At 48.4% G+C, this 12,573-nt stretch overlaps 1 protein-coding gene across 2 annotated transcripts in view; it reads right to left on the bottom strand.

Annotated features, from left to right (window-relative positions):
• Positions 1 to 12,573, bottom strand: part of Dscaml1 (DS cell adhesion molecule like 1) — a 333,602-nt gene that overhangs the window by 20,350 nt on the left and 300,679 nt on the right. For both annotated transcript variants that reach the window (XM_076576167.1, XM_076576169.1), the window contains 3 exons: positions 11,780 to 11,926; positions 9,624 to 9,779; positions 132 to 271 (listed from right to left, as the gene is read on the bottom strand). In XM_076576167.1, the coding sequence (XP_076432282.1) occupies positions 132 to 271; positions 9,624 to 9,779; positions 11,780 to 11,926 (443 nt within the window). The remainder of the gene's footprint in view (positions 1 to 131; positions 272 to 9,623; positions 9,780 to 11,779; positions 11,927 to 12,573) is intronic.

The raw sequence follows: 12,573 nt of genomic DNA, 5'->3' as shown, positions 1-12,573 counted from the left end.
TTTTGTCCAGTGCCCATTCTGAACTATGATTCACAGGGAAGCATAGGCAGGAAAAGCTCCACGGTTTGACCTGAAAGCTGACTGATGCACCATCCCTAAAAGATCTTCTCCTTGGTCCCCTTACCACTTACCGGCTGGCCAGACCCGGGGCTGGAACAGAAGATGGTGTACTTGCGGATCACCCCATTGGGCTTGGTTGGGGGCAGCCAGGACACGACCACACTGCTGGCTGATGAAGGGACGGCTTTGATGCCAGCAGGGGGACCTGGAACTGAGCAGGGAGAAGACCTGGTCAGTCTCGAGAAGACAAGGCTCAGGCGTGGGAAACAGTGGTGGGAGGGGAGAGTGGGTGAGTCTGGGGGAGCTGCTTCAAGGGGACCCGGGAGCTGTGGGCTAGAGGAGGAGGGCCCAGCATGGCCTACAGACAGGAGGGCAGGACGATCATGAGGGGATGTGACAGGCTCTGAGATCTATCTATCTATCTATCTATCTATCTATCTATCTATCTATCTATCTATCTATCTATCTATCTATCTATCTATCTATCTATCTATCTATCTGGGAGGCAAAGGGCCAGCTTCTTGAGTGTTTGGCCAGGCCAGACACAGGGAGACCAGAGAGAAACAGAACACAGGAAGAACACATCTGTTTCCTTTGACCTTGATCCTTGTACCCCAAGGCCCTCACTAATGACAGGCCTGAGCCTAGGACTCCACCCACTGACACCGGTCACCTTGATCTTTAGGCCTGTGAGTTCCTCTAGGATGGGACCGCAAACTGCTTTTGGCTGTGGGTCCAGGGTATTGTCTTGTGTGCTGATGAGGTCCTTTCTTTTTTCAGGAAGTCTACCTGGCAAGGGAACTCCGAAATCCACTCTAGAGGCTCATATAGACTCTTCTCTGTCTGTCCAGAGTAGCTGGAAGCCTAGGGCCCTGCCTGGGAGAATGGTAGTCTCCTGTCTCAGCCACACTCCCCACCTCTCTCTGTCCACCCATTGCTCTGTTTTCCTCCCACCTCCGCCATTTTTATGTGCCTTTAGGGACAGTAATCGTATCCTATTCAATTTTTACCTTCCCTCCCCCAGCCTCAGGGACTCCACCCGTGTGGAGATAAGAATCCCACTAAATGGTGAGATTTTATGTTAAGTAAAATAAAACCCCCGGAACAGTGGTAGTGTGTGGAAGACACTCAATAGACAGCAGATCACTGTTTTTGTCTTCTCTCTGCCTGTTCTCAGCCTGTGAGCCACGGTGATTTCTTTTCCCTAGGAAGTGGTCAGTAATTAGGAACCAACTAAAGTGATGCTCTTCAGGAGCAGCATCCATCCAGGGGGGGAACCCCAAGGCCGAGTGGCAACCTTGCCTTCGCCCGCCTGGCCTGCAGTATCTTGTCTCAGGATCTGCAGTAGTCATGAGGTACAGGGTGTATGGATGAATCTGGGGTAAGTGAGGTTGTCTTTGCACATTTTCTGCCTGTTACTGAGAGGTGTGCTAAATTAACAACTGTGCATTTTTCTATTATTCCATCTGTCTGTCTTTCTGTCTGACTGTCTACCTGTTTATCATCTATTTCTATTTATTATCTCTCTGTTCATCTAGCTGTCACCTATCTACTATCGTGTGTGTGTGTGTGTGTGTGTGTGTGTGTGTGTGTGTGTGTGTATGCATGCATGTGTGATATACCTACAACCTTTCCCCTATTTTATATCTATCTATCTATCTATCTATCTATCTATCTATCTATCTATCTATCTATCTATCTATCTATCTATCTATCTCTATCATCTCTCTATCTCTCTATCACCTCTCTATTATCTACTTATCTATCTGATTTTTTGAGACAGGATCTCACTAGTTGGCCTTGAAGTCATGATCCTCCTGCCTCTGCCTCCCAGGCGCTAGGATGACAAGTGTGTGCCATCCTGTTTGGCTTGTCTGAATGCGTTTTGAAGTTATATTAGGCCATACACACCTAGAGTTTTTTCTGCCTCGTAGATGGAGTCTTGTGACCATGTGTCCTTCTTTCATCTCCTCGGTCTGATATTAATGTTCTAGTTTCAAACAGGCGGCCTGCTACACTTTTTACTTTTTCTATCCTTTTATTTTGAACTTATCTATGTATTTTTTTTTATCTTGTGTGTGTGCAAAACAACATAAGCCACAGTGCATGTGGAGAGGTCAGGTGTCAATCCTCATCGTTCACCTTGTTTGAAAAAGGCTTTGTCTTTGTCTTTGTTTGTCTGTCTGTTTTTCGAGACAGGGTTTTTCTGTGTAGTTTTGGTGCCTGTCCTGGATCTTACTCTGTAGACCAGGCTGGCCTTGAACTCACAGAGATCCTCCTGCCTCTGCCTCCCGAGTGCTGAGATTAAAGGTGTACGCCATTACCACTCAGCGTCTTTTTTTTTTTTTCTTTTAACACTACATATGCCAGGATAGCAAGCCCACCAGCTCCTGGGGCTTCTCCTGTCTTTACATCCCATCTCACCACAGGAGCTTCAGACCTCTGTGGGCACCAGAAAGTACATGGTACGCATATATACATACAGGCAAACTATTTATACACATAAGATAAAATACATTTAAAAAAGAAAATTGCATTTCCTACTCCCTTGATAATTACATAGCATTGCATGATTTTCAGTGGTTATTCAAATAGACTCCAACATGAATTTTTTTTTGTTTTTTTTTTAAGATAAGGTCTCACATCTTTAACCCACACTGGCCTCAAACTTAGGTTCCTCCTCCTTCAGCCTCCCAAATGGTTTACAGGGTTTACAGGCATGGGGCGCCACACCTGACCACTAGGTGGATCTTTAATCATCAAAGTTCAGTATCAATTGGCACTTTGCTGCTCAGACAATGCAAAGACATCAGAGATGTCACATACTGTCACCCAGTTCGTGTGTCACTGTTGAGTATTTTCGTCCTGTATATACATCATCATTACGATCACTTTACACATCGGTATTAATCTAGATGGACCCATATGTTCACCGTTTAATTACTTTGTTTTCCTAGCTGCATCACCGAGCTTCCATCTGGGATCATTTTCCTTCTAGGTAAACAATAATACCTTTGAATATTTCTCTAGGGCAGTTATGTTGGTGATGAATTCTTTCAGCCATTGTTTGAATAAAGATGTCTTTTAAAAATTTTGGTTTTTTTTAGATTTTTTTCTTTCATTTTGTGTACACTCGTATTTTGACCACCTCTGTGTGTGTGTGTGTGTGTGTGTGTGTGTGTGCACCATGTGCATGCCCGTTGCCTGTAGAAGTCAGAAGAGGGCTTAGGATCCTCTGGAACTGGAGTCACACGGTTGTGAGCCATGATGTGGGTGTTGAGACCTAAACTCAGGTCCTCTACTAGAGCAAAAGTATTCCCAACTGTTGAGCCCTGTCTCCAGTCATCCCAGTGAGCATGTCTTCATTTCATTTTAATCTTGAGGCACAGTCTATGTGAAACATCTCAGGTCCTAGTGATTTCCTTACATAGAACCAATACTTTTGTTTTTAAATGTCTTTGCAGCTTCCAGCATTTCTGATAAGTTGGCTGACAATCTTATCATTGCCTCTTTTCAGATTTTCGTCCTTCTGGTTGCTTCTATAATTCACTTGTTTGGAGCTGGAGAGATGGCTCAGAGGTTAAGCACACTGGCTGTTCTTCCAGAGGTTCTGAGTTCAGTTTCCAGCAACCACATGGTAGCTTACAACCACCTGTAATGGGGTCTGGGTGCCCTCTTCTGGACTGCAGGCATACATGGAGGTGGAATACTTTATACATATAAATAAATAGTTTTAAAAAAACTTAAAAAAAAAGCTGCCTTTGGTCAGTGTTTAAAAAAAGATTCATTCGTTCTCTCGCCCCCCTTTCCTGCTTTATTACACTGTGCTTAGATGTGTATTTTCTTTATGTTGCCATCTACAGAGTTAGGGCATCTTGACCTTGTGGCTTGATAGTGCTTATCATCTTTAAGACATTTTCAGAATATTATCTTCTGCTCAGTTCTCTTTCTCCTTTTTTTCTGGAATGTCTTCCACATTTCTATGTCCTTGATACTCAGAATAGTCCATGAGCCATCAGTTGTTAGACACTGGAAAGCCTCAGGTTCTACCTTCCATCTATTGAACCCGAGTCTGGATTTTAACATAATTCCTAATTGATATGTATGCATATTAAAGCTTAAAGATAACTTCTCTATGTACCTTTCTTGTTCATTTTTACTTTCTAGGACCATGGTTCTCAACTTTCCTGGTGCTTGACCCTTTAATACAGTTTCTCATCTTGTGGTGACCCCAACCATAAAATTATTTTTGTTGCTACTTTATAATTGTAATTTTGCTACTGTTACAAATTAAATTGTAATGTAAACATCTGTGTTTTCTGATGGTCTTTGGGGTTGCAGTCTCTCTCTGCTTCATCTGGTGATTTTCTTTTGCCTTATCTTCTAATTCCAAGTTTATCTCTTTAGCTGTGTCTATTGTACTTTTAAACCCAGTGGCTGAGTTATTTTTTTAAGCATTGTTTCCTTCCTTCCTTCCTTCCTTCCTTCCTTCCTTCCTTCCTTCCTTCCTTCCTTCCTTCCTTCCTTCCTTCCTTCCTTCCCTCCCTCCCTCCCTCCCTCCCTCCCTCCCTCCCTCTTTCTTTCTTTCTTTCTTTCTTTCTTTCTTTCTTTCTTTCTTTCTTTCTTTCTTTCTTTCTTTCTTTCTTTCTTTCTTTCTTTCTTTCTTTCTTTCTTTCTTTCTTTCTGAGACAGGATTTCTCTGTATAATATCCCTGGCTTTCCTGGACCTTACTTTGTAGACCAGGCTGGCCTCATATTCACAGAGATCAGCCTGCCTCTGCCTCCTGAGTACTAGGATTAAAGGCACAAGTCACCATCATTCAGCTAGTGATAGTTTGATAGTTTCATTGTAATTTTCAGTCTTTCCAAGCATAATTATCGTAAAGTCAATGTTTGGTCATTTTAATTGTGAAAATTATGTTTCCTTTGTATACTTTCCTTGATGCCTTTTGTTTATTTGCTGATTCTGTCCCATTAGTTTTTATTATATACCAGATGTAGTACTTGCTAAACTGTACCAGTAATGTGAAAACTCAGGTGATAACCATCTCTGTAAAGAGAAGCTGTATCCTGGACACTAGCAATTTGGGGTCAGTTCAATCCAGATTATGGGCCTGAGAGAATTCCAAGTTGAGCTGTGTGCACTTGGCTCATGTTTACTCCTGGGCTCACAGGGTTGTTTGTACTTCAAGGTTTGGATTTAAGGAGAGAGGGATTCACCAGACAGATTTCAGCTCCTCAGCGGGTCCTGACCTCTAATGTGTGTTCTTCTAGTGCTCTTCAGTGTCTCAGTCACTGTCTCAAGATTCAGAAAATATCCTTTAGGGAAAGTGCTGCTTCACATCAGGCTCCTTCTTGAGTCCTGATTTTCCCTGGTATCCTGGCTGGGTAATTCACTCTCCTTTAGGCAGGCATTTTTAAAAAACCCACTAGGTTTCTAGCTACCTTCAGCAGGGAAGGTAGATGTGAGTCTCCTGGCCCACACCTCCTCCATTGGCTGCTGTCCCAGCTCAGATGCTTCCCAAAGGCTTCTCACCCTGTCCTTACCTCCCTGCACCTAACAAGGGTTATCCTCCCAGAATGGCTCTAGACCTGTTCCTTCCGCAGCTAAAGGCTTTGTTTGTTTGTTTGTTTGTTTTTGAGACAGGGTTTCTTTGTGTAACAGTCCTGGCTGTCCTGGAACTCGCTCTGTAGACCAGGCTGGCCTCGAACTCACAGAGATCTACCTGTCTCTGCCTCCCGAGTGCTGGGATAAAAGGTGTGCGCCACCACCGCCCTAAAATGGGCTAGCATGCAGCTTGGCTCGGCTTTGGTTTCCACAGAGAAGGTGAGGAGTGGACAAAAGGCTTTGTACTTCAAAAACTGAGTCCAAGCCAGACAGCCTGAAACCAAGCACAGACTGAGTTCTGCACTTGCTAAGTGAATTCGACTTCTATGTTTGCACTTTTATCTTCTTTCTTTGTAAAAAAATTACTGTATTTACTTACTTTTTGGTTTATGCATATGAATGTTTTACCTGTGTGTATGTATGTACACCATGTGTATGTGGTACCTGCACGCGTCAGAAGAGATCATTGGATCCCCTGGAACTGGAGTTACAGACAGTTGTGAGCTGCCATGTGGGTGCTGGGAACTGAACCCGGGTCCTCTGCAGGAGCAGCCAGTGCTCTTAACTGCTGAGCCACCTCTCCAGCCTCTTATTTCTTTTGTGTGTGTGCGTGTTCATGTGTGCTAGTACATGTATGCATGGATGTGGAGGCCAGAGGGCAAGCTTGCGTGGGGGTGTTCCTTAGGAAGCATTACCTTGGTTTTTGAGATAGGGTTTCTTACTGGGACCTGGAACTTGCCAATTAGGCTGAATTAGCTGGCTGATGAGCCCCAGGGATCCATCTGCCTTTACCTCTTTAGCTCTGGCTTACAGGAGCATGTTATCACACCTGGCTTTCTGTGTAGGTTGTGGGGATCAAACTTGAGTCTTTATGTTGTATGGCAAGCAGTTTTCAGAGTGCGATCTCCCCGGCCCCTTATTTCTTTCTGTTTCTTTTGGTTATTTTGAAAGGGTTTGAATTTCTTTTCTTTAGGAAAAAAAGGTAAAATCCCGAGGGTGGTGGGCAGGTGAGGTCTTAATGCCTTCAGATTAAGATACTTGGTCATGGTCCCACAGAGGGGCTGTGCTTGGAACATGGGCCTGTCTGCTTTTCCTACCAAACGCATACACACTGGAACAACGTCCCCTGCACATGGCAGAGCCAGGCTGGTGGAGCTCGTGTGGCTGTGATAGGGTGAGCAGAGTTGATTGACACTCCTCCCTGCCTCCTGCCAACAGACCTGTCTTTTGCTCAGGTTCCCAGGCTCTTCCGCACTTTAGAAGTGGTCGACTCTTGTCACCTACATTGCAGGATATACTAAGTTTTGGGAAGAAGTTTAGCCATGATAATTCCCTTTTGATGCTTGGTTTCTTGAGAGGAATGTAACCCTGTTCTGGCCAATAGGAAGTGAGGATAAATCTGATAAGCAGGCTTCTGGGAAAAGTTTCTTTAACACCAAGAGAGGCATGGTGACTTCAAGTAATTTCCTCTGCCTGGTCTGGTGAGAAGCAGGGAGCGGTGGCCATCTTGAAATCTTGGTGGCCAAGGTGGCGGTGGCGGTGGCGGCGGGGGGTTGGGGGATCTGCCATGATGAAGGTGGTAGAGGGGAGCCACTGATCAAACCATCCTGGAGTGCCTCTCTGGGGGCTCCTGGTCCATGTGACTCTTTTGGCTAGGCTTTCTATTACACAAACAATTTCCTAATAGGCAGGAGAGTAGCCCGGATTTGCCCTCCATTTTCTGAGTGGCACTCACAGAGCATCTCTGGGACTCGAGGCCTCAGAGTTCTCATCTGCAAAATGGAAAGAATATCTACCTCTCTGAAGGCTAGGAAGAGGATATGTTATGTGTGACAGCATGCCACACATGTATTAAGTCACGACTGCTGTTTGGGATGAGACTTCACCTGACGTTATACCCTTTCTGGCCTTGGGTTTCCCTTTGGGGACACCAAGTCTCTCACCTCTCATGCCATTGACAGCATGTTCATAGCCACAAAGCAACTATCATTTGTTATCACCCAGGGCTGCTTCTACAGAGGACTTTCTTTTAGTTTGATGAGGTGCCATTGTTCCCACTTCGTCACACAGAAACCGGGGTGGGCAGCAGGAGCTTAGGGACTTGCCAGATGAAAGCAGGGCTGGGCAAGTTCTCCTGCGGAACTGGCCAAGACCCTTTCCATACCATGCTGCTGCCTCCCAAAGGGGAGGACTGTGTTCCCTTGCCTCCCAGCCTAAACCTGGATCCCGTTGTGTGTGTTCCTGTGTGCCTCTGAAAGTGACCTTGGGCAGACAGCTGAAGGCTCTTGGAAGTGCAGGATGGTGCCTGTGGCCCCTGTGCTCCCTTTAGGGCCGGACTGGGTTAAATACATGAAGATGCTCGTGGCTGTGGCCTTGCCTGAAGCAAGAGTCAGGAAGCTTAGGGACCTCAGTGATTCATTTCCAAAGACCAGGAAAACGCCTGTGTTGTGTGGTCCCAGGCTTTCAGATGAGACCAGACTGGACACAAGTTCGGTTTGTCCTCTATCCAAGAGCAGGTGGTTCTGCCTAGCCCTGTCTCAGGAAGCCATGACAGGGGCTTAGTGTTAGGAAGTGTGACAGGAGGGTTGGCACAGACTGAACTGCTTAGGGCTCTTGAGAAGGGAGCTGGCAGCAGGGCTGAAGGGAGAGAGGGAGATCAAGGCAGGTGCGAGCTGGTTCAGCCCCTGTGCTGGGGGTATATGAAATTCCTCTCCATCATTCACAATTCTGACCCTTCTAGAACCTCTGACAAATATCTGGGCAGGCCAAGGTCCCAGGTCTCCTTATTCCTTTAAGAAACACAAGCCGAGTAGGAAGGAAGACATGATACCAACGATAGCCACTGCTTACATGTCTACTGTGTTTCAGACACTCTTCACCCAAATGTAGCCTTTCTAAGGACAGAGTACCTGGCCCAGGACTTCACCCAAATGTAGCCTTTCTAAGGACAGAGTACCTGGCCCAGGACATTCAGTTAAGAAACAGCCCAGGGCCAGTGAGATGTCTAAGCAGGTAAAGATACACACTGTGCAACCTTGCAGTCTGAATTTGCTTACCAAAACCCACGGAAGAACAGAAAACAATTCTACCAAGTTGTCCTCTGACTTCCACACATGTGCCGTGGCATGCATGTGTATATGCACATACGCATCATATACACACATAATAACAACCAAGTTCTGGGGCAGGGTGGGGTAGGAAATGGATTGCCAGAAGCAGGAGACCAGAGTTGTGTGCCAGGTATGGGCCAGGCCACTTTCTGCTTCAGTGGTCTCCCAGATTTGGGCAGTTCTGGGCCCCAGTGAGAAGCTCAACCCTTCCCCCTTCCTGTGTTCCTTCCAGGGTTGACTCAGTTTCCAGCCTGCATTTACTCATACTATATTCTTGAGTTTGGCCTGAATTCTGCTCACTGAGGAAGAGCTTAGTGACCACAGCTCCATATGGAGGCCTATTCCATTTTCTTCCTGGCGAGTTCAAGGCCTGGGCCATACTGGGGTCTTCGGGGGGTGGCCAGCAAGTCCTGAACCTTAGTTGTACTAGGTGGTATTCCTGCTCCCCATACCAACCCCAACATTCATGCCTAGAGGAAACTGGGCTGTGTCTGGCGGGAGAGCAGATGCTTCAAAAGGATGCCTTGTGGGCGGGGCTGGGAGGAGAGCTGTCAGGCTGGTGACTCGGTGCTTCTGAGAGGAGAGTGGGAAGGGAGGAGACAGTTGCTTAGTTATTCCCACATCCATCCCAGAGCATGTCAACAAGCTCCATGGTCAGCAATGTTTTGAGGATAGCCACATCCTCCAAACCACCCTCCAAGGGCTCAAAGGGACAGGAGGAGGAACGGTGCCCTGCTCTTGTCTTGCCCCTGGGATAAGGGCTGGCAGCAAGCAGCCTGTATGTGGCGGGTGCTCCCGGGAAGTTGGTTCCTGAGGGCAGAGTGGGAGGTCATCCCTGGACTCACCATCTTCCTTGGTCTGGATATAGAGCACGCTGCTGCGCACACCATCTCCAGCCTGCGTGTAGGCTAGCACCTGGACACTGTAGTTGGTGAACTTCTCCATACCCCGCAGCTCCACTCGCTCCCTCGTGGTGGTGACATTCTGCATCTCGCCCCACTCTGTGGAGACAGGCCTCTGGTCATGAGGCTGGCCCTGCCATGCTCCCTGCCCCCCTCCCAGCCTGGGCTCAGACCTCTACTCTATAAGAGTGAGGACTAGATGGTCTTCTGCAAGGGAGCAGATCTGTCCCTAGGCCAACTACATGCTGGCATTGAACCTGGGTTGGCCTTGCACCAACTTTTGCTTGTTGCTCTCTCTTTAAGATACATTCATCGCTACCTCCCTGAAGCATGCATCCTTCTGCTACCCAGTTCCCCTCCCTCCTTAGCCCACTGGAACCTATCATTGTGGCTCCACTAAGTAGCTTCTTGTAGATCCTAAAAAAGTGTTTAGGGAAGGCTGGGCATGGTGGTGCATGCCTTTAATCCCAGCCCTCAGGAGGCCGAGGCAGGAGGGTCTCGGGGACTTTGAGGCTAGCCTGGGCTACACTAGCCAGGGATATATAGTAAGACCCTATCTAAAAAAGTAGTTTATGGCAAGGGTGCCATGGAGGAGGTCACAGGGACAAAAGAGAACAAGACGGGGGAGGCCTTCTGAGCCTCCATGGGAACTGTGTGCAAGACTGGCCGAGACACAGGCACTGTGGACAGACTTTGTAGAGATGAGTGGCTGGAGGTTAGCTCCCAGTGCCTCACTGGAGACCAGGTGTAGGCAGAAGGCTCAAGGCACTGGCCAGGCGGCAGTGCAGTGTGTAGGGCGCGGAGGGTGAGAACATCATGACTCGATGAGATCCATGCCTGAGTATGGGGAGGACAGCAGACCTATCTGGGACACACAGGAAGCCCCAGGAAGAGGGCAGCTCGACTAACAGCCTGGCAGTCTTTGGAGAGTAGAAAGGCCAATGTCTTCTCTGAGACTGGGTCGGAAAGCCTGTTGCCTTGGAAAAGAGAACGCACGTTCTGGAAGGGATCTTATACTGGCACCGTGTAAGGGTCACATTTGTTTGTTTTTTTTGGAGACAGGCTCTCACAATATAGCTCCAGCTGCCTCTGCCTCCTGGGTGCAGGGATTAAAGACATGCCCCAACATACCTGACTGGTGGGGTGGCCTGGGATCTCACATCAAAACGATTTGGAAAGCTTGCAGGGGCTGAGCCCTAAGACTGAGGCTTGTAGGTTTTTGTAGGAGGAAATGGATTAGGGATGTCCTTCCAGCAGAGTCCAGGTTGGAAGGGAGGCAGCAGTAACCTGGATAGGTGGCTGTGAGCCTCCCTCCAGGTCCTCCAGAAGGGAGGGTGCAGAGTGTTCAGGACTAGGATGCAAACTCATCCCAGGCCCCAGTGCTCCACTGAGGTGAGCAAAGCTTTTTTTGTATGTGCACAGCTGGTGATGCGGGCCTCTGGCTCTGCGTCCTGCAGACTTCCTGGCCACTGGAAGGCCTTTGTGTACACCACGGGGTGTGAATGCATTTGTTGGGGCTCCATAGAACCGTCTGCATCTGAGGCAAAGAAGGCTCCCTGAAGGCATCTCTTCCGCTTGCCCCTTGCTGTCCTCACTCTGCCGCGAGCTCTGCTCCGCCCCTGGCAGGACCTGGGCTGCTGCTTGCACTGGACTCACAACTTACTGCCCACCTGGCTCCGTCAGGGTCTGGCCAAGGGGCAGCTTCCCTAGGATTGGATAAGCCTGCTCCCTACCTGATGTGGCCACCGAAGTCCCGATATCAACATGTCATTCGAATAGCAAATGTGCCCCAGGACCCCCAATGACTGTGTGTGCTGTTTGTCGAGGTGCGGCTGGTACCTACTGCCCCTCACCAGGGAGGTGACCACGTGCATGACCTTGACCCTCATCTGGCTCTGGTCCTAGGCTAACAAGGACACATGCAAGTGGATCCTCACTGTCACCTCACACCCTTGTGGTCTCCATATGTGTGGAGAGGGGGCCTGTGCTTGCACTTGACATGCTGCTGGAAGCTGCTCGGCTCTAACCACGCTTGCGGCAAATCCCAAGGAATGCGAGCCGGTCAGCCTGGACCCAGCCATTAATCCCAGAAGACTCACCCCCATCAACGTAGAGTGACCAGAAGATGACCCGGTAGCCTTTGAGGACACCATTGAGGGTGCTTCGTGGGGGCTCCGACCAAGAGATGACAGCCACATCCGAAGTGATGGACAGGGCTCGGACGTTCTCTGGGGGTTGGCTGGGCACTGCAAAGGGTGGCATCAACAGCTGGTCAGTCAGGGCGTGGGTGATGGTATAACATATGGGTCTCATGCTGGGCCCTAGTTGCCTGATCATAGGAATGTTGAGTTAGACGAGTGGATGGACTGTCTGACTCAGAGATCTGGGAGTTGGAGTGTCATTCAAACCTCCTCTGCCTCAGTCTTCTCCCCACCCCACCCCCCAACTCTTTGGGGGCAAAGTGGTCCTGGTTCTGTTAGATTCTGGAGAAGGAGATGAACTTGGGCATAGTCCCGGCAACTCTTAGTAGGCCATGACCGTCAGTCAGAGAGCCCATAAGATGAGTGTGGTGGCTTGGGAGACCAATCAAGTCCCAGGGTGGTTGGAACTCAGTTATCTAGTGGAGGGCTGCCAGTTCCTCCCCTGGTGTCCACTGACCATAGATGGATCTGAACCCAGGCCTGGCCTGGGGATTCCTGCATTCTGGGGCTAAGCTGAGGGGAAAGTGAAAAAGAAAGGGGATCTCAGGGGACCCTGGCGTAGGGTTGGAAAGTTCCCACAGAGATCAGGACTTCTGGGCTCGTTACTCCGTGTCTCGTCTTTACCCAGGAGCATGTCCAAATACCTGGATGCCCCAAAGCCATAATGCGAGGCCAGCTTGGGTGATCTGCTT

This window comes from Peromyscus maniculatus, chromosome 7 (genome assembly GCF_049852395.1).
Source record: "Peromyscus maniculatus bairdii isolate BWxNUB_F1_BW_parent chromosome 7, HU_Pman_BW_mat_3.1, whole genome shotgun sequence".
NCBI lineage: Eukaryota > Metazoa > Chordata > Mammalia > Rodentia > Cricetidae > Peromyscus > Peromyscus maniculatus.
This window is presented reverse-complemented; position numbering and strand designations above follow the sequence as displayed.